General features: G+C 42.2%; 1 protein-coding gene across 2 annotated transcripts in view; it reads left to right on the forward strand.

Moving 5' to 3' along the window:
* Positions 1–23,093, forward strand: part of TNIK (TRAF2 and NCK interacting kinase) — a 150,712-nt gene that overhangs the window by 7,446 nt on the left and 120,173 nt on the right. For both annotated transcript variants that reach the window (XM_083364459.1, XM_083364460.1), the window contains exon 3: positions 22,626–22,736. In XM_083364459.1, coding sequence (XP_083220585.1) covers positions 22,626–22,736 — 111 coding nt within the window. The remainder of the gene's footprint in view (positions 1–22,625; positions 22,737–23,093) is intronic.

Below are 23,093 nucleotides of genomic sequence, written 5' to 3' on the forward strand. Positions count from 1 at the left end.
TAGGGACCACTACGGTGGGAAGGTAACAGCGTTCTGTGCGTCTTTGGCGTCTAGTCATGCCGGCCACATGACCACGGAGATGTCCTCGGACAAGCACTGGCTCTTCGGCTTTGAAACGGAGATGAGCACCGGCCCCTAGAGTTGGAAACGACTAGCACGCATGTGCGGGGGAACCTTTACGCAAAGCAGTCACTAAGTGGGAAATCACAGGACCACAACTGTGGTTTTTGATGGGAAAGCTACAAGACCAGTTTCACACCTTTACTTTTGTGCACCCAATTTCTTCTTTCTGGGAAGTAAGAGGTGAAGAAAAAGAAGCAATTTCTGCAGGCAATATCTCCTTTGCCTGACCCTTCTACTTACCCTCCATATTGCAGGGAGATTGGAAAGGAAGGATTTCAAGGGAGTAAGCTGCTTGCTTTGCAGGGGAGATAGAAAAATAATCCCATAGATCAGGCATTGAATAACACATACTAACTGTAATGGTGATCAGGTGACTGAAGGATGCCTAGAAAAGCATAAATGATGTTAATGGGCCATAAGGCTATTTTTTTCAGCACTTCTATAACTTTCTGTAACTGGTCAGTAAGTGAAGGCTATCTTACTGCAATCCCTGAGCTTTCCAAGAAGGAACTTTGGCAAATCAATGGCTGGTTTCTCTTCCATTGTGCTTGGATCTGTTTTAAATGCTATTTTCTTTAAATCACTTGCACATCTATTTATAGGAGGTGATATAGCTCAGTTTGAAACAGGTATAATATCCATTTAGATTCTGTAGCTGTGTTTGCATAACATTCGAACTGAAGCTTAAGCTTCTAGTTCTTTGGCATTCCTGAGATAGTGGCGGGGGGGGGAATATTTTTCTCTCCTCTTATTGTTGATAAATAGACACTGGTGCAGAGTAGGTTACAAAGTACAGCAAAGCAGTAAAGATGCTGTTGCAAGGAAATATTTCATTCCATTTATTCTTCCAGCCAGTTCTTTTGATTAGCCTCTTATCTGGGATCAGACAAACTGGATGGTATGGTTTAATTTTCCTTCCTTTTTCAATTAACAGAATAACAGAGTTACCTTCAGAAGCCTAACTGCAAACTAGCTTAGTGTATTGTGTGAGCTTGCCCAGTAAAAATAGCCTGTACTTTAAATTAGGATGCAGGATGATTTCTGCCTTTCTGGTCACAGAGAAGCCAAATTTATAGAACACAGGATTATCAATGGCTCCTAGTCTTGAAAAATTGGTGCTTATGTCAAGGCACGATAGCAGCCTGCTTCTACGTAGTAGGTGCACAAGAGTAACAGTGAGAAACAGTAACTGCTTCGTTTTATATCTGTTGGCTTTCTATTGGCTTTTTGTGTGAGAAGAAATGCTGATTTTAGATCTAAGATGGCGGCGCCTGGAATGGCTGCGGCTGCATTGGCTCTTGAAGGCAAATAGTTTTGGGAGGGATAGTAAGGGCTATAGGCCACATGATCAGGAAATTTTGATGTGTTTGGGCAACATGGTGGAACATGGTGGAACTAACAACATACGACCGACAATCTTTGTTGGCATGGTGAGTTTCTAGTTGTTTTGGAACTGTTGGTGAGACTGTTAAAAGTCGTTGGAACTGTTTATTTATTTATTTATTTATTTATTAAATTTTTATACCGCCCTTCTCCCGAAGGACTCAGGGCGGTGAACAGGGTTTGAATTTGTTCTACCAGCAGCAAGGTCTGATTGCTGGCCCAGTGATGGATTGTATTACAAATCAGGGCTGTTTCCAGAGGAGGCAGAGGAGGAGAGGACCTGGAGCTTATGGAGCAAAGGAACTGGATAAGGCTGTCGGCAGGCCCAGAGGAAGAGAGAGAGGCTTTTGGAGGAGTTGGTGGTGGTGGCAGCGTGCTCCAGGGGCGAAAAGAAGCAAGGCCTCTTTAAGGAAAGGGTGGAAGAGTCAGGATCAGAAAAAGGAAAGAAGGCGAGGTTGTCAGAATACAAGCAAATTTGAGAGCTAATCCACATGGAGCCCCATTTCCATCTGTCCTGTTTGCCATCGTTCACTCCCTAGAGACTAAAATGGACAATGTGAAATTTGAGCGGGCCACGAACAAGAAGTATATATCGGAGGTGGTGACCCTTTGAGAGCTGTATGCAACGAAATTTCATTTTGATGTATGCCAATTGGTGTACATTCAAAGTGACAAGTTATCATTATCATCATTAGATCGGCCTAGATGTGATACAGCAGAGCTAGCTTCACATCCTCAAGTTCTCAGTGGCAGCCCCATTCCAGGTCTGCAACTGTTCCTTCCACACTGGACCTCGTTCTAAAAATTACACGTTGTTGAACATTACTTTGTGATGCTTTCCTTTAGCTTAACACTGGCTACTACAAGCAGAAACAGAGAAAAATACAACTTGATGCTAAGATAAGGTCTAAGTTGTCTGCAGGTTGTAAAAAGCAATCTCAGCAGGGTTTGCAACAATTGTTACCTTAGCATTCCTCGAAAGAAGGCAGGATATAAATATTTATACCAGGGATTCTGGTTTTGTTATATGTTCTGTTACATTTATTTGAATGCTTAGAATGCACTTTTTCTTGCAAGTCTGCAGTTCAGCACCTGCGCATTGTTAAACATGACCATAGTTTGGAGGATCTGTTTTTTGTTGTTGTTGTTTAGTTGTTTTTAATAATTTCTGGAGTTAGGCCACGATTCAAATGACCTGTTCAGAAAGTGTCACTGGGTTGCAGCTGAGAGGTGAATGAACATTTTGTTCCATACGAGCAGAATTACTATATTTTAGATGTCTGATTGAATTAGAACTGGTGACACTTCTATTCTTCCTGCTCTGGAGATAAATGCATCTTTATTTTTTGCTGTCATTGTTGGAATAAAACTCCTTGATGATAAGGCCAAAGTAATTCTCTTTATCAGTCCTCTGCCGAGGTGGTAATGGAGAGGTGGAAGGGAAGCCACATTTTTTTCAATACAGATTATGATCTCTCTGCAATAAGGCAGGTTCCTGACATATTCTATGGCTATCATGCTTGAAGTGCCTCTTTTTATTTGGCCTGCAAATATTGCTCTGTACAAGAAAAAAACAAACCCCACCAGGTCTATTAAATGTTATCACCTTTGTCAAATACGAAGGTGGCAAATTCTAGCCTAATTGTTCCCCAGGAAAACCAAGTGCAAGGTTCCTTTTTCTCAATAAAAGGGAATTGGATCTAGCGATCATCTCCTGGTTCTGTAGAATTCCATTGTCTTTCCTCGTTTTCAAAAAACATACTTTCAGATTATTTGTCCTGTTAGGAAAATGGGGAAAATCTTTTTAGTGACCAGGCCAAGGCCATTTCAAAGGTAATGGGAGGGTTTATTTGGTCCTTTAACTCTTATTCTAAGCTCCTGTCCTAATGACTGATTTTATTGTTGGGTTTTAGAATTGGTGGATGTACTTATTTTAAGGGTACTGATTTTTGTTCTTCCAAGCTGTTTTATACAGGCAGTCCTCAACCTACAACAATTCATTTATTAACCGTTCAAAATTACAACAGCCCTGAAAAAGTTACTTACAACCGGTGCAGGATCCCCAGAGTCATATGATCAAAATTCAGATGCTTGGCAACTGATTCATACTTATGACAGTTGCAGTCTCCCAGGGTCATGTGATCCCCTTTTGTGATCTTCCGACAAGCAAAGTCATTGGGGAAGCCAGATTCACTTAACAACCATGTTACTTACTCAATAGCTTCAGTGATTCACTTACCAACTCTGGCAAGAAAGATTGTAAAATGGGGCAAAATTCACTTCACAAATGTCTCACTTCACAACAGAAATTTTGGGCTCAGTTGTGGTCATAGGTCGAGGACTGCCTTGTCTGATTCAATTGTCTTTCATAACTTTGATATTGTGGCTTAATAATTGCTTTTAGCTTCTAAGTCACCTTGAATACTGTGTGATTGAAAAAAGAAGGTTATGATTTTCTTAAAAGAATATTGCAATGCTGGACAGCTTCTTTGTTTGTGAGAGCTGCCAGATTCAGGTTATTGGCAGTAGCCCAGCAGAAACATTTTATGCACACCAAATACGTGTGTGTGTGTGTGTGTGTGTGTGTGTGTGTGTGTGTGTGAAGTGTTTGATAAGTATTTAGAATAGTTATCACGGGGCAAATCTTATTTTCTGTTTCAGCCTAACCCAAGGCCATCAACAGGCTGTAGTCACACAGTGACAGCTCGTATTTGTGTACATTTTTTGGATTGCTAACAAAGAATTAGAGGGAGACTGGTATAGCTATTTCAAACTTATTTGTTCTCATCAGTCAGCCACACCCTTCTGAGATTCGAACCTGGGCTGATTGCACATTAGGCAATTGTTCTGAAGTGTGGAAAGTATATATTGTCAGGGCACTAAACTGAAATGCTAACTAACCTCTTTCTGTGAGGACCCCTCCTTATTACAGTTTGAAAGGACTGCCCATTTTAAAGAAACACTAGTGAAGAGATGGTTCAAAATCACAACAGCATAGGTGACACATTGTTTTGACACATTGTTTTGGCTTACAGATCTCTGCACCCAGAATTAGATCCAAATCTTAATCACCTTCCATCAATTAGTGAAGGCCACAGTGGGACAGGTGGATTCTGATTTGGGGAATTCTGGGAGTTATAAATATTTCTGGAGGTTTGATAGATTGGGCATGGTATTTTGAATGAAATATGGGAACCAGGATAGACCACCATATGAGGTTTTCGAATCTGGCTTGCATTGTAATCAGAGCAATAGGAGGGTTGTTCCCAAACTTCAGAAGTGTCCTCTGATTGCCTTTCCTTCATTACTGCCCTCCCTTGCTTTGCTTCTCCTTCACCCTTTCCTTGTTGCTTTCAAACTTTTCTTGAGCAAGGAATGTGGCGCTTAGCATGGTAGATCCTAACTCCCTATGATGGAATGTGGGTTTCACTTAGACAAGACGGACAGGAATGTTGAGCTATTGTTGTTGTTGTTGTTGTTAGCTGCGAAGTCGTGTCCGACCCATCGCAACCCTATGGACAACATTCCTCCAGGCCTTCCTGTCCTCTACCATCTTCTGGAGTCCATTTAAGCTCACGCCTACTGCTTCAGTGACTCCATCCAGCCACCTCCTTCTCTGTCATCCCCTTCTTCTATTGCCCTCAATCTTTCCCAGCATTAGGCTCTTCTCCAGTGAGTCCTTCCTTCTCATTAGGTGGCCAAAGTATTTGAGTTTTAGCTTCAGGATCTGGCCTTCTAAAGAGCAGTCAGGATTGATCTCCTCTAGGACTGACCGGATTGATCGCCTTGCAGTCCAAGGGACTCGCAGGAGTCTTCTCCAGCACCATAGTTCAAAGGCCTCAATTCTTTGGCGCTCAGCCTTTCTTATGGTCCAACTTTCACTGCCATACATTGCAACTGGGAAGACCATAGCCTTGACTATACGCACTTTTGTTGACAGGGTGATGTCTCTGCTTTTTAGTGTGCTGTCGAGATTTGCCATGGCTTTCCTTCCGAGGAGCAAGCGTCTTTTAATTTCTTGGCTACAGTCCCCATCTGCAGTGATCTTGGAGCCCAGGAAAATAAAATCTGTCACTACCTCCATTTCTTCCCCATCTATTTGCCAGGAATTAAGAGGGCCAGATGCCATGATCTTGGTTTTCTTAATGTTAAGTTTCAACCCAAGTTTTGCACTCTCCTGCTTCACCCGCAACAAGAGGCTCTTTAGTTCTTCTTCACTTTCTGCCATTAGAGTGGTATCATCTGCGTATCTTAGGTTGTTGATATTTCTTCCGGCAATCTTAATTCCAACTTTTGATTCATCTAGCCCTGCCTTTCTCATGATGTGCTCTGCATATAAGTTAAATAGGCAGGGCGACAGTATACAGCCTTGCCGGACTCCTTTCCCAATTTTGAACCAATCAGTGGTTCCATGTCCAGTTCTCACTGTTGCTTCTTGACCCGCATATAGGTTTTTCAAGAGACAAATAAGATGGTCTGGTACTCCCATCTCTTTAAGAACTTGCCACAGTTTGTTATGATCCACACAATCAAAGGCTTTAGATATTTGAGTCCTGGGAAAATAGAAAGTAGAATGCAACTCTACTCTGCCTTGGTTGCATTAGGTATCAGTTGAAGGCGAGAGGGCTCCGTCACACTTTCCTGTTGAAATCTGTTTCCAGATTGCAATATCCAACCTAAACCCATTAAAGCATATTCCAAAGCTCCTAGCAACCCCTGTTTCCCGAGCGTGCCTATCTCAAAGGGCTGACACTCTCCACTAATTTTAATTTTTTAAATCTTAAGAAAACCAAGTGCAGGGTCACTGTTCTTAAACACAGAGAGAATTAGATCCTAATGTTCACCTCCTGGATCTGTAGAATTCCGGTGACTTACCTTCTTTTCAAAAACCATCATTTTAAATGATTTGCCCTGATAGGAGACATGCAGGAGAAGTGCTGTTGGGAAATGGGAAAAAAGAAATCTTTTTAGCGACCGTGCCAAGGCCATTTCAGAGTTAATTTTAAATTTTAAAATGTAAAAATACTAGTGGGGAGATTTGAGAAATGCAAAATTGAGTTGTGGCCCAACACCTTTTGAGGGCATCAGTTGGCAGTGAACTTTGTATATGCCTCTTTTGTCCTCTCATTTCATTTCATATATCTCTAACTCCAAAGAAATTGGGGAGGGGTGAATACACACACATACACAGAGAGACAGACAGGTGTGTATGTGTGTGTGAGAGAGAGAGAAAAAAAATAATTACGCATAGTCTATCTTGGTACAAGACAGGTCTGAACAGGTCATTTGTTACATATATTTTGTGTATATGTTACCTGTATTTGGTTTATCTCCCTTATTGTATTTGTGTTTATTTTGTGGTATTTGTGTTGTTTTTATATTGTGAGCTGCCCAGATTTGGCTGGGAGCTAGATGGCATCATAGTTGAAGGAAAGTGGTTAGTTCATTTAGGTCTTTCTGGATTTAAGGGAAGTAGCCATTGAGGCTATGTAGACCAAGAGTCAGCAAACTATATGGTTCACCTGCCAAATTTGGAACATACCACCTTATAGCTTGCAAGCTAAGAAGAGACAGGTGGGCAGCAGATGGTCAGGTGTGAACCTTAACTGAGCCTAAGGGTAGAACATTCTAGGTAGCAGTCGTCTATCATCAGCCTTCTTATTGGTAGGCTGGCATTGTCCAGTAGCTACCCTGTTCCTTGACCTCTAGACCTGCCAGCCATGCCGACAGAGAAGGGTTCTGTATTGCAGAGTCTCTAATCTTGCTTGGGCCACTGTCACTAAAATATTTGCTATCTGGTCCCTTATAGAAAAGAGATGATTGTACAATGAATGACTAGACAGACATTAGACAATGTTCCTTGACCAAATTGTAATTAGAACATAGAACAATAGAGTTGGAAGAGACTTTGGAGGTGTTCTAGTCCAACCCATTGCTCAAGCAGGAGACTTCATACCATTTCAGATAAGTGACTGTCCAGTCTCTTCTTAAAACCCTCCAGTGATGAAGCACCTACAACGTCCGAAGGCAAATTCTTCCATTGGCTGATTGTTCTCAGCATTAGGAAATTTCTCCGATTGCTTGTCTCCTTGGTTAGTTTTTCCAACCATTATTTCTTGTCTTGCCTTTCGGTGCTTTGAAAAATAGTAATTGTAAAACCTTACTTTTATCCATATTAAATCTCTGTTGTTAGATACGGCCCAGTGTTCGATGAATGTTTAATCAGAACTTCACCTATCATCTCAAGAGAGTTTTTCCAAAATTCTTTTCAAAATAAACTTACAGAAAACCCCCTCTTTTTCTTACTATACTGAATGAGAACTAGTGGCAAGTATTTTCTTCCTAATCCTTTGTATTTTCTTCCTAATCCTTTGACTGGAAAGGACCATCCTCTCCCAACCGGACCTACATCCTCCATTTATGTGAAATACTGTCCTAGATCAGTGATGGCAAACCTTTTAGAGACTGAGTGCCCAAACTGCAACCCCAAACCCACTTATGTATCATCGGGTGCTGGGTGGGCGTGGCCCATTGGGTGGGTGTGGCCTATTGGGTATACATGGCCCATTGGGTGGGCGTGGCTGCGGTGGTAACGGCGGACCGTGTGGGACTAAAAAGTTCAATCCATCCATTCCAACTTTGCGAGATCTTTTTTTTCCCCGCGAGAAGTTGAAATTGATTGATTGAACTATTTTTTTTTTTTTTGCACACGGCGGCAGAGGCCTAAAGCGAAAAGGTTTTATAAAACCCAGCTGAAGGCCCAGGACTGCGGCAATAGCGCACGTGCCCACAGAGAAGGCTGCGTGCCACCTGTGGCACCCGTGCCATAGGTTCGCTACCACAGTCCTAGATCAACATGAGTTAATCCATATACCCCGTCTGATCTGTTTCACATTTGATTGATCCCTATTCCTTGATTTGCATTTGCTTTGCAAATTTCACAGGATCAGGGGTGGGGGTGGGGAGAGGATTTGTTTTGACTGGAAACATTCCTGCAAATGGTTACAGAACAAGACATGAAAGAAATAAAATAAGCAAGCCTACTCTGTGTGGCTTAGACTTCCAAATCCCATTCTGGAGGTACCAACGCAAAAACAAAGGTGCCACTGTACAGCTGTCCTTGCCGTCTGGGGGCATTGAAATAATAAACAGAAAGACACTTCCCTGATCATACAGCAGCATTGGCTTTTTTTTCCCTCTGCCTCTCTGTGGCTTGTGAAATCTGGACTCATGCCATTCTCAGACGGAAGAGACAACTCCGGGCTGGTGAGAGCTGGAAAGAAGAGTGCTAAAGACAGAGCCCTTCCCGGCGGAGAAGAAAGGGGTGCTTGCTTTCCTGTCTAAAGACGGATTGTTTCCATGGCAACACTACAATTTAGATTTGGAAAGGCTGGTAGATTTATAATGATCCAGTAAGGGGCGGGGAATGAGAGGAAAAAGAAATGCAGAACGTACCAGTAAGGTATATGCTCGGAGGGAAGAGGAGAATATTTAGGAGGACCTTCTCTAAATGGGGAAGAAATGGAGGTAGTGACAGATTTTATTTTCCTGGGCTCCAAGATCAGCGCAGATGGGGACTGTAGCCAAGAAATTAAAAGACGCTTGCTCCTGGGGAGGAAAGCCATGGCAAATCTAGACAGCACACTAAAAAGCAGAGACATCACCCTGTCGACAAAAGTGCGTATAGTCAAGGCTATGATCTTCCCAGTTGCAATGTATGGCAGTGAAAGTTGGACCATAAAAAAGGCCAAGCGCCAAAGAATTGAGGCCTTTGAACTCTGGTGCTGGAGAAGATTCCTGCGAGTCCCTTGGACTGCAAGGCGATCAAACCGGTTAGTCCTAGAGGAGATCAACCCTGACTGCTCTTTAGAAGACCAGATCCTGAAGCTAAAACTCAAATACTTTGGCCACCTAATGAGAAGGAAGGACTCACTGGAGAAGGGCCTAATGCTGGGAAAGATTGAGGGCAATAGAAGAAGGGGACGACAGAGAATGAGGTGGCTGGATGGAGTCACTGAAGCAGTAGGCGTGAGCTTAAATGGACTCCAGCAGATGGTAGAGGACAGGAAGGCCTGGAGGAACGTTGTCCATAGGGTCGCGATGGGTCGGACACGACTTTGCAGCTAACAACAACAATCTCTAAATGATCTGGCAAGAGGGTCTGATGAATAGGAGACCCTTGCTCAGCCTGTCTTTCGGAGAAAGATGTGAACTCAAACTAACCTTTGGATTTGTTGAAACACTCCAAGGTTAAATCGAGCATAAATTGGTGGGTTGTGTGCACTAATGCAACTCTTTGCTTTTCTGTGCAATGGCTGCTATAGCTAAAGTGGAGCTGGTAAATGACGCAGGCCTTATTTACAGAGATCCACACCTAGCTAAGTGTTTACCTCTGTACAGGTGATTAGGGTTCAGACTGGAAGAAAGTGAACTAGGTCACGCCAATCGTAGATGAGCACGTGGGCTGCCTTGACTGAGAGCTTAGCATGAGGAAGGAAGACCTGGTTGCAAAGCAAGGTCAGGATAAATAGGAATTTGGGGGAGCTGCTGGACAAGGCAGCTGGTGTTGGGATAGGACCAAGTTCATGTAGACCAAATTCTTAACACTATTCATGGGACCAAATTTATAACACTATGTGTTATGGCAGGGCTTCACAAACTGACGTGTCTCTCCCTTGAGTAGATGCAGACAGAACCCAGGAAAGGTGCGAGAATCCTTTTAGTTAGACTGTTAGAATAAACCCACCTTTCACAAACTTTCATTGTACTGTATTCATTGTTAATTTATGTTCATTCTGCCATTCATATTTTTAAGGGAGACATTGTGCATTAAGATTTCAGTAAAGGGAGGCGTGATGACAAAAACTTTCGGAGCTCCTGTAGTATAAAGATTGGATTTCCATATCCTATTGAGCCATTTTTGGTTGAACCATACTTTCTTGGGTAAGACAGCAACAATGCGCAAATCACTAAATTAGATAGATAGATAGATAGATAGATAGATAGATAGATAGATAGATAGATAGATAGATAGATAGATATAGACTAAGGAGTCAGAAATGCATCTCAGTTTCCCTTTAATTCTTTGTTAGTAATTTACATAGATATAGATATATATATATAGAGATACACACACACACACACACACACACACACACACACACACACACATATATATATATATATATATATATATATATATATATATATATATATATATATATACATATATACGCACACATATACACATACATACACACATACATATATACATATACATACATACACACACACACACACACACACACACACACACACACACACACACACGAATAAATAAGAAATGAGGACACTGTGCTGTGACTACCTCAGATCTTCTGATCACCCACTTTTAACATTTATTTTGATATATTAAATTTTTATGCCACCCACTTCACTGATAGAGCAACTCTGGGCATCTCTGGGCATCTGGGCAATGCTCTTTACATGGGGCTGCCCTTGAGAACCACTCGGAAGCTTCAGCTGGTACAGAGTGCAGCTGCACGAGTTCTTTTGGGGGTCTCCCGATACTCCCATATAACACCTCTGCTCCGTGAGCTGCACTGGCTTCCAGTTGCCTTCCGAGTGAAATTCAAGGTGCTGGTGATGACATACAAAGCCCTACATGGCATGGGTCCGGATTACCTGCGGGAGCACCTGCTGCCCGCGTCAACTTCCCTCCGTCCGGTACGTTCCCACAGAGAGGGCCTCCTCAGGGTACCACCGGTCAGAGAATGTTGGCCCCCAGGGGGAGAGCATTCTCTGTGGGTGCACCAATCCTTTGGAACCGCTTACCAGCTGAACTCCGGATGGCCCCCGACCTTCGCTCCTTCCGGCGTGATCTAAAAACTTATCTATTCGAACAAGCCAGCCTGGCCTGATGTATTTGGGTTTTAAAATTATTTAACTAATGTATTCTTATTTTATTGCCCTGTACCCCGCCCTGAGTCCTTCAGGAGAAGGGCGGTATATAAATCAAATAAATAAATAAATAAATAAATAAATAAATAAATAAATAAATAAATAAATAATAAAAGTAAAAATGGTAATATGGGGCCATTAAAATTAGGTGAGTTAAATAGAAAAGGTAAAACCAAGACTATGGGCAGCCTGGAGGTAGGGATCTTCCCTACCCTGTCAGCCACTCCCAAGGCCAGGTGCAGAGGACAGGTTTTCAGACACTTTCAGAAGGCCAGATGGGTGGGGGGAAAACTTGTCCCCAACATGAGAATATTCCAGAGGGTGGAGGATACGGCAGGAAAGGCTCCTCTCCTGGATCCCACAGTGATATCCTTTGGCAGACGGGATTCAAAGTAGGCCCTTTCCGCTGGAACGAGTCAGGTGGGCTAGTCCCATCAGTGTGAGACGGCTCCTGAGAGATGTTCCTTTAATCAAAATAAAAAATAAACAGGAATAAAAAATATGAAAATATTTTTCCTTATTTTCATTATAGAACAGGGGTCTCCAAATTGGCAACTTTAAGACTGGTGGACTTCAGTTTCCAGAATTCCTCAGCCAGCCATACTGGCTTGGAAATTCTGGGAGTTGAAGTCCACTAATTTTAAAGTTGCCAAATTTGGAGACCCCTGTTATAGAAGAAGTAAAGTCAGAATAGTGGAGTTCACTAGGGAGATGGCAAAAGGCCAAGGACTCTCTGGGCCAAGCACAGAGACAACACACCAAAATCCAGTCGGGTTCAGTCATATATTTGCTCACAACTAATGGACAGAACCTTGCCAGAATAATGATATAATCTTTTAGTTTACTGCAGACATGTCAAACACAAGGCCCGGGGGCCGGATCCGGCGCGCAAAGTGGTGTCATGTGGCCCGCGAAGCCATCCTGGAAATAGTGATGGAACGGCCCCCACTGCCTTGGACCTGGCCCAGAGACCCTCCTTCTGCCAGAGACCCTCAGATCTGTCCCACTCCTGCCCAGGCCCCCATAGGCACCGTTGATGCAAACGATGTAGAGTTGGCCACACCCACCCAGTATGCCATACGTACTCTGGCCACGCCCACCCAGTAGGCCACGCCCACCCTGGCCATACCCACCCAGCCCCTTGAGGGCAACCGCAATGCTGATGCGGCCCTCAATGAAATTGAGTTTGACACCCCTGGCTTACTGGATATACTCTGAGAGATTCTAGAACAGGGGTCCTCAACCTTGGCAACTTTTAAGACTTGTGGACTTCAACTCCCAGAATTCCTCAGCCAGCAAAGCTGGCTGCATGATTCTGGGAGTTGAAGTCCACAAGTCTTAAAGTTGCCAAGGTTAAGGAACCCTATTCTAAGGCATTGCTTTTCTGATCCTCTTCTCCTCTCCCCCACCCGACTCAAGACTGTAGTCTCTTAATTTGGGCTTCTCTCTGATGGAATGTACTTCCTTGTCCCTGGGAATGTTCTATGTTGCCAAGCCTCTTCTGTCTGCTTTTCCAGAGACGTTGTTATGTGTATAAGCAAAATGGTGTATGGATCAGAAACATGTAAGCAAAACTGCAGATACCCAAAGCCTTTTACTGCGGTTGATGGGTTCTAGTCTATGCTTATCGACACAGACGTGTGACAGTGTTAATGCCAAGACCACAGATAACAAGGTCTTCTACGACAGTGAAACAAACCTGCACTTCTAGCCTCATTAACGAGCCGTAAGTGAGCAAAAAGAGAAAGGTATCACTTGGAAGCCGTGTACTCTGTCTCTTTCCAGATGCCCTCTGTCTATTCTCTTCTGAGCTGTAAGGGGAATCAATCTGCTACGTGGAGAACTGAAAATAATCAAAAGGCCTTTTTTTTTTGTTAAAAAAGGATAGGATCCAGGAAAGGAAAGGAAAGGAAAGGAAGAGAAAAGAAATATGGAATCCCATAGCACTTTCAAAGCGAATTTTTATTGGAATGTAAGATTTCCTGAACAGCATCTCACTTTAGGAGATGACATTGAGTACGTTCCTCTTACAGGAGTTCAAATGCAGATGATTAAAGAGACAGGGAGGACAAGACTAAGGATTTACATAAGCTAATCGATTTACTCAATAATTGATATGAAAACCCATTATCCCTGTTTAACCTTTCTGTGTGTAGATTGGTGTCCTCTAACACAGGGCTTTTCAACCTTTTCACCCATTGTACCACTTTTAGGATATGGCAACATCCGAATACCACCAGTTGCCTAGCAAGGTGTCAAAAATTTGATGACCAAAAAAAGAAAAAAGTGACGAAGTACAGGTAGTCCTCGACTTACAACACTTCGCTTAGTGACTGCTTGAAGATACAATGGCACTGAAAAAAGTGTCCCCCCAAGCCACAGCCGAGCAAGACACCTGCCTGCCCACCCGGCTGCCTCTTCCTCCTGTCTGAGGTTTTCATTGTTGTGAGCATTTCTGTTGAGGATTGGCAGCGGGGGTGGGGTGGTTTTTATTTCCCCTGTGTGCTGGGTGGTTGCAGCAGGTTTGGGTCACTTCACATGACCTTGGGACACTGTGACCATCATAAATATGAATCAGTTGCCAAGCATCTGAATGTAAATCACAAGACCCTGGAGATGCTGCAACATTCCAGCTGATCGGCGCTTCTTCTGGGCTCAGCAGATGTGCTGGGATCAGCGTTGAGCTCCAGCTGGAGCCTGGCGCTGATCCTGGTGCTCCCACAGCCCTGACAGCCCCGAAGAAGCACTGATCCTGGCGTTTCCGCTGAGCCCTGAAAGCCCTGCAACTCCAGCCGTCTCTCGCTCAGGCTTGTGTGGTGCTGCCACTGGTTCAGCTCATTCCCCTCCCCTGCTACCACTTTTCTGGGATGGTCGTGTACCACCTGCCAGGTGCCAATGTACCACAGGTGGTACCCATACCACTGGTTGAAAAGCCCTGCTCTAACATATTGCTATTTTCCTATTTTTCAATGTACCAATGTTCATTGGCAGGAAGCTTCTCAGCTCCACCAGTGCTACCTTGAGTCAGTGATGGAGTATCCTGGGAGTATCCTGAAATGATGTGCCACTGTCTTGTCACTGTTTTGAGTTCTGACGTATGATTTTTGTCCGTTTATTCTCTTGGCACAGAGTTTAACTAACTTTGCTACGTAAAATCCAAGTGGGTTTTATTGGTAGCCAAGAACATAAACCATATTGAAGGATAAGCAAGTGAAGGCACATCTCATATTGTGGGTGCTGTTGAGGGGGCTTGTAAAAACGTTGTGACAGATGGTGAACAGATTTGGGGTTGTGACTCCTCTTGTCCTACATCTTTATCCATGTTAGCTCTCCCTGGAGGGAACTGAATTTCTGTATTATCAGAATGTCCATTCATTGCTATCTAGATTTTACTTTACATATCAATCTCAGTTATAAACATAATAAACATTTTCCAGAGTAGGGCATTTAATGGTTGAGAAAAATTTTCCAAAGTCATAACATCTAAGGAGAGAAATAGTTGCCCCTATCTATTTGTCTACTTGTTGGAAAAGACCCCCGGTGTTGGGAAAGATTACAGGCAAAAGGAGAAGGGGACAGCAGAGGATGAGATGGTTAGATAGAGTCTTGGATGAAATAAACATGAAGATAGTGGAGGACAGGAGGGCCTGGCATATTATGGTTCATGAGGTCATGAATAGTCAAATATAACTCAGTGACTGAACCACAAAAACAATCTCTCTATTAGATGTATCCTTCAGAAGCTCAATCTGGTTTACAAAGTACTTCCTCGTCCAGTTTTCCCCCATACCAACTTTCCAATAACGTTGAGCATGCTTTGGTCTGGGGTGGGTCTTCCTGATTCTAATCCCACATGCCAAGTTGCTGTATCACAGTGGTTTTTTTTTTTTGGGGGGGGGGGGTCAGGAGCCAATTTGTTTGGGTGTGTTTTAACTCAGATGAAGATAGTTTGTCATATTCATTAATAGCTTTTTAGTATCTTTTTTAAAGCATGCACCACATCTAATTTAGCAACAGGTATGTATAAGTATTATATTACATGGATATTAGGATCACAAGCTCTCAGAAATCTCAGCCCTACTTTTCCAATTCTGAGAAATATAGCTCCAGCAAGAGCTGGCTGATGCATTTTCTTGTTAAAATCAATTAACCTCAAGCAGATAGAAATAAGGGCAGATGGCTATGGTTGAATATTTTGGCAGTACAATGGACATTTTGCTCCAGATTAATGGACAAACTGAATGCTTAATGTTTAGCACATTTCTTTTTTTTATTTTATATGCAATGTGCCGTAGAGTGCATTTTCCACCACATTTTAATTTTGAACTCTGTATATGAAAATGCCTGCTTACTGGCTTTGGGAACTCAATAAAGAAGATGAATGCTTGCTCTGTGTTTTCATTATTTTCATATTGGCACGCTCCAAACTCAAGTCCTTGCTTATTGTGATTCACACAGATAATCCCTTGGGAGTTGTTAGGCTATTTGATGATGAGTTTCTTCAATAAAAGAGCAGGTCCCTAGAACCATCCATTTGTTTTGACGATAGCTCTCCAGGTATTTTACCATTGATCAAACTGGCGGTGATGGCAACTGAATCTAAAAGCTTCTGGAATCCAGCTGATTGCCCAACCCTAGTTTAATGTCTTGAGGTCAACATGAGGTCATTTTCAGGTCTATTTTATGGTAAATAGCTGTGCATTTTACACTGGTTTGCAACAATTCCCCGTAACTGAATAGTGTTGAACATGCTAAGTTATATTTTCCAAATCCTGTCATATGAATCTAATTCCCAATGATCAGGCATTATATTATAGGTTAACATATGGAAAGACCCTCTACCATCATTAGAATGACTCAGCTGCCACTCAAGCAATGGCTGCCACTCAAAGAGCAGCTGTCAATCAGGTACAGGTAGTCTCAACTTACAACAGTTCATTTAGTGACCATTTGAAGTTACAAGAACACTGAAAAAATGGCTTATGACTGTTTTTCACACTTTCAACCATTGCAGCACCCCCATAGTCATATGATGAAAATTCAGAAGCCTGGTAACTGACGCATATTTATGATGGTTGCAGTGTCCTGGAGTTATGTGATCACTTTTTGCAACTTTCTGATAAGCAAAGTCAATGGGGAAGCCAGATTTACTTAACAACCATCTTACTAATTTAACAACTGCAGTGATTCACTTAACAACTGTAGAACAGAACAGGAATAGACTAGACTAGACTAGACTAGACTAGGAATAGAATAGAATAGAATAGAATAGAATAGAATAGAATAGAATAGAATAGGAATAGAGCAGAACAGAACAGAATGAATGAACCTTTATTATCAAAATACAACATGTATACATTGAGATTGGCTGAGCCTCCCTTCGTGCCCCCCCCACAACTCACAATGACAACAAACCTACCATCTTGTTACACCATGTGAGCTAATTGCACACAACACACCGGCCTCGCAAGTCAATCATACATAAAGTTATTTCCCATTCAAATGACAGGCTGTGGATAGAAGCTGTTCTTCAGCCTGTTGGTACAGCTGGCTATACTCCTGTATCTCCTACCCGATGGTGTGACCAGGGTGTGAGTCATCCCTGAGAATTTTTCTCACTCTTCCAAGACAGCGAGCCCTGGCAGTGTCATCCAGTGGTGTCAGGGGACAGCCCACGATGTTTTGTGCTGTGCTCACCACCCTCTCTTAATATTTATTTATTTTATTTAATAAATTTTATTTATTTATTTATTTATTTATTTAATAGAATAGAATAGAATAACAGAGTTGGAAGGGACCTTTGAGGTCTTCTAGTCCAACCCCCTGCTCAGGCAGGAAACCCTATACTATTTCAGGCAAATGGTTGTCCAATCTCTTCTTGAAAACTTCCAGTGTTGGAGCATTCACAACTTCTGGAGGCAAATTGTTCCACTGATTAATTGTTCTAACTGTCAGGAAATTTCTCCTTAGTTCCAGGTTGCTTCTCTCTTTGGTTAGTTTCCATGCGTTGCTTCTTGTCCTGCCTTCTGGTGCTTTGGAAAATAGCCTGACTCCCTCTTCTTTGTGGCAGCCCCTGAGACATTGGAAGACTGCTATCATGGCCCCCCTCGTCCTTCTCTTCATTAAACTACACATACCCAATTCCAGCAGCCGTTCCTTATATGTTTTAGCCTCCAGTCCCCCAATCATCTTTGTTGCTCTTCTCTGTACCCTTTCTAGAGTCTCAACATCTTGTTTACATCGTGGTGACCAAAACTGGATGCAGTATTCCAGGTGTGGCCTTACCAAAGCATTGTAAAGTATTAGTACTTCACGTGATCTTGATTCTATCCCTCTGTTAATGCAGCCCAGCACTGTGTTGGCTTTTTTGGCAGCTGCAACGCTGTGATAAGGTTGGTAAAACGGAGCAAAACTCAGTTAACAATTATCTCACTTAGCCACAGAAATTTTAGGCTCAATTGTCAACATAAGTCAAGGACTTGCTATATCAAGGGAGGAGGAGGGAAGATCATCAGAAACCAAATAAAGAGGCAAATTAAATAAAGAGAAAGAGGCAGCAGCTGAGAAAACTGGGGAGAGGGACACATTTTACCCTTCCCAGAGTGAAGTGAGGGAAAAATTCTTCAAATCCTCTTCCTCCGATGGAGCAAGGTGGAGAAGAAGATGAGGGTCGAGAAGCCTAGCTAGGAACAAACAAGATGAAAAGGCAAAGAAAAAAACCCCAAAACTTTGACAGGACAGAAATTGAAAACAGAGAGTGAAAGAGATGAAAGTCAAGACTGAACTCTAGAAAAAAAGGAGCATGGTTCTAGGGAGAATGACAGCAGAGGGATTAAGACAGGAATATAGAGATCAACCAATAAACAAATATATTAAGGAGCCTTGGTGGTGCAGTGGGCTAATGCCTCCTTAAGTAACACCAGCTGCCTGCAATTAGTGCAGGTTCGCATCCCACCAGGCTCAAGGTTGACTCAGCCTTCCATCCTTCCGAGGTAGGTAAAATGAGGACCCAGATTGTTGGGGGCAATTAAGCTGACTTTGTAATAATGCCGCTTGGGGGTGTGTGTGAAAGCCCTAATAAGCAGGCATATACATAGAATGAAGGCTACTGCTAAGCTTGTAAGCCGCCCTGAGTCTTCGGAGAAGGGCGGGATATAAATGGGATTAAAATAAATAAATAAATAAATAAATAAATAAAGGTAGAGAAGGATGTGAAATACAGCAAAATTGGAATTAAAAAAATATAACATCGATGAAGAGATGGCAGAAAGTAGAGATGGTAGAAAATAGTTTTATTTTTATTTTTATTTTTATTCCATTTATATCCCGCCCTTCTTTGAAGACTCAGGGCGGCTTACAAGCTTAGCAGTAGCCTTCATTCTATCTATGTATATGCCTGCTTATTAGGGCTTTCACACACACACCCCCATTATTACAAAGTCAGCTTAATTGCCCCCAACAATCTGGGTCCTCATTTTACCTACCTGGGAAGGATGGAAGGCTGAGTCAACCTTTTATGATAAAGATTCAATTCTATACTAGTCTTAAACTTCATTTTTCTTTTATTTGTAAGCTTTTTAAAACTACACTAAGAAAACAAAAAAACTAAATTTTCATCCAGCCACAGAAGGGAGATACAAAAACCCCATCTCCATCGTTCAGGTTTCCAGTGCTTTGTGTCTATGGAATCAGGGTCAATCCAGGTTTTTATAGTTTTTTTTAAAAAAAGAGAATACATGGCAGGCAGTTATTATTATTGGCCAGAATCGATGCAACCACTGATGTGACTTACATTTTCCTGTGTATTTACATGACTTAAAAACAGTAGAGATAGTCCTCAACATACAACCACAATTGACACCAGAATTTTCAATGATAAACAAGGTAGTTGTTATCTGAGTTATTTATTTATTTATTTATGGGATTTATATCCCGCCCTATCTCCCGAGGGACTCAGGGCGGCTAACAACAACAAAACTTAAAGGTCTCTGTACAGTAAATTAAAAATAAAATTTGAAATAAATTAAAATAAATTAAAGAATAGAGTTAGAATTGTAAATATAATTAAAATGCCTGTCAGTCCAGGTCAGCCAGGTGGAAAAGAAGTGTTTTGAGGCCGCGGCGAATGGACTGGAGATCTGGGGCCATCCGAAGCTCAGGGGGGAGCTGGTTCCACAGGCCTGGCGCTCCCACAGAGAAGGCCCTCCCCCTGGGGGTCGCAAGCCGACATTGTCTAGCCGACGGTACCCTGAGGAGGCCTTCTCTGTGTGAGCGTACTGGGCGATGGGAATTCGTTCCCGGCAGCAGATGGTCCTGCAAGTATCCCGGGCCTAACCCATGTAGGGCTTTAAAGGTAAGAACCAGCACCTTAAATCTCACCCGGAGGGCAACCGGTAGCCAATGCAGCTCACGCAGGAGGGGTGTAATAGGGAGTATCGGGGTGCTCCCATCACTACCCGTGCAGCTGCACTCTGCACCAGTTGAAGCCTCCGGGTGGTCTTCAAGGGCAGCCCCATGTAGAGAGCATTACAGTAGTCTATACGGGAGGTAACGAGTGCGTGGGTGACTGTACGTAGGGCATCTCGGTCTAGAAAGGGGCGCAACTGGTGTACCAGGCGAATCTGGGCAAATGCCTAGTGTTGTTGTTGTTTTTTATTTATTTATTTATTTATTTATTTATTTATTTATTTATTTATTTAATTTATATACCGCCCTTCTCTCAAGAGACTCAGGGCAGTGAACAGGGCAATACATAAAAGTTAGATACAAAAATTAAAATTAAAATTATTAAAACATGATTAAACAATGCCCATAAATAATACAAATTTAAAATTGAAGTTATTAATAAAAATCCCAACCCGTCCCATCAGGCCAGGCCCGCTTGTTTAAAGAGATGGGTTTTAAGGTCGCGCCGGAAGGAGCGGAGATCGGGCGCCATCCGGAGCTCAACCGGAAGATGGTTCCATAAATCCGGTGCACCCACAGAGAACGCTCTCCCCCTGGGGGCCACCAGTCGGCATTCTTTGACCGGCGGCACCCTGAGGAGGCCCTCTCGTTGGGATCGTACTGGGCGGAGGGAAGTTGACGCCGGCTGCAGGTGCTCCCCAAGGTATTCTGGACCCATGCCATGAAGGGCTTTGTAGGTCATTACCAACACCTTGAACCTCACCCGGAAGACAACTGGTAACCAATGCAGCTCGCGGAGCAAAGGTGTGACACAGGTATTTTGTTTGTTTGTTTTGTAAAAAAAGAAAAAGGTGCCGGAACTCACACATGTCATACAGCCCGCCTTGCCTACCCTACAAAGTTCCATCCAAAAAAGGTGCCGGAACTCCGTTCTGAGAGTTCTATGACAAAAAAAGCCCTAGTTATGCCTGATTTTGCAACCTTTTTTTGCCACAGATGTTAAGTCAACCAGTGTAGTTTATAAGTGAGTCGTGTGGTTGTTAAGAGAATCCAGTTTCTCCCATTGATTTTGTTAGTCAGAGGCTGCCTTGGAAGGTTGCAGATGGCGATCCCATGACCGTGGGATACTGCATTTTGTTGGGCACTGTTGCCAAGTGCCCAAATTTTGATCCCATGACTCTGGCATCCCCACCTGTACCACAGGTATTTCTGAAGGAAATTGTAATAATACTTTAAGGCAGGTGTAACTTAAGAATGCAAAGATGAATATGGGACATTTATATAAAGATGTTTATGGCAATATATAAATATGAACATCAAGTCTTTTGAAGCAAGAAATTCTTCAACTGTCAGTGAAAATATCAAAAAAAGGAGATATATTTTCAAACACAGGAGACAAATATATTTTAGCTTAACATACTTACTCTCCTATAGTTTCTGAACAGGAGAAGTGAAACAAACCGGGAAGCCACCCTTTAATGATCATTTTGTGCTCCACCTGAACCAAATCCTGTGGTTGTTGGGTTTACAACAAGCAAAGTTGACTTGTTTGGAAATTAACTGTAGTTCATAGTTCTGTAATAGAAGACATACTGTACTTAATTGTGGGTTCTCAGCTTGGTTGCTCTTCATGAAAAAGAAAGACCAAAAGTGCCTTTGTTCAGGTTTTTGAAGCTTCTGTATATACTGATTTATCAAGCTAGGATGTGTTCATCCAAATGTGACCTAGCACCAGAGCTTTAATGGAAAAATAATTACTTTGCATGAAGATTAATTTAAGTTCCTCACACTATGAAATCTGAATCATGGCTTTAGTCAGAGGCTTTCATGCAGTTTCCTTATTTGTTTATGATGTTCCAGTTTTTATTTCAGTTTTATTATTTTAAAAGGAGAATCAACTACCCTTCATTTCCAAAAATGTATGCAGTAGTGTGGGAGTAGCTTTGACTCCAACTGGTTTCTGAAGCTTGCATAGAACTTCTAAAGCTTCAAAGATCAGCTTTCCAACCCATCTTGAGCCATTAGCTCCTTGGGTGTCCTGACACACTGTTATTTTTCAGCTTCGTTTCCTGATCTGTTAACTGAGAGTATTTCTTCTCTGCCTCTCGGTGGTTATTGCAAAAAAGCTAATGGCATTGGGAAATGCTGTAAAATTGTTGGAGAGAATAACAGAATAACAGAGTTGGAAGGGACCTTCGAGGTCTTCTAGTCCAACCCCCTGCTCAAGCAGGAAATCCTATACCTTTTCATACAAATGGTTGTCCAGTCTTTTCTTAAAAACTTCCAGTGTTGGAGCACCCACAACTTTTGGAGGCAAGTCGTTCCATTGATTAATTGTTCCACTTGTCAGGAAATTTCTCGTTAGTTCTAGGTTTAGTTTCTATCCATTGCTTCTTGTTCTACCTTCAGGTGCTTTGGATAATAGGTTGACCAAAAAAAAAACCACTTCTTTGTGGCAGCCCCATAGACATAAGAACGCTATTTTGGAACAATATTTAAGTGATAATATTTGCCCTTTCCTCAAGAAAGTGTTTCTTTCATTTCTTCTTTCTTTCCAAACTGCTACAGCGAAATTGCAAGTGGAGGAGTTGCCGTTTAATGAAATGTTTTTATATCTATATAAATTTTAACCTTTTTTTTTCCTTTTAGCAGCACGGGCCATTGCCAATTAAATGCATTCTGCTAGATTAATGCAACTCAGAAAACACTTTTCTTTTTAATTATAATAATTGCATTTTTGTTTATTTTGCCAGCTGGTGATGGAGTTCTGTGGTGCTGGATCTGTTACTGATCTGATCAAGAACACAAAAGGGAACACTTTGAAGGAGGAGTGGATTGCCTACATCTGCAGGGAGATTTTGCGGGTATGTGTTCAAAGCGAGCTAACCATCTCTCTGTAATGTCATTGCATCAACCCTGTAAAGAAATAATGTTAGTTCCTTCCAAAAAGTTTACACAACAGAAGCCAACACACACACACACACACACACGTACGTACGTATGTTCCCTCTCTTTATTTTTTTTCCAGGTGAATTCAGTTCTTCTCTCTTGCTGAATTTAAACCATGGTTCGTTATCACACCTATACTGATAATTTTAGTTCCTTACTAAAAATCACTACCTGATTAATAATAAATACGAATTCGTGTATAGAATCATGGTTCTAGCCAACAAGTGTATAAATTTTGATGGAAACAGACAGTAGATGCTAGAGTTAGTGAC

Source organism: Vipera ursinii (assembly GCF_947247035.1).
Source record: "Vipera ursinii genome assembly, chromosome: 5".
Lineage (NCBI taxonomy): Eukaryota > Metazoa > Chordata > Lepidosauria > Squamata > Viperidae > Vipera > Vipera ursinii.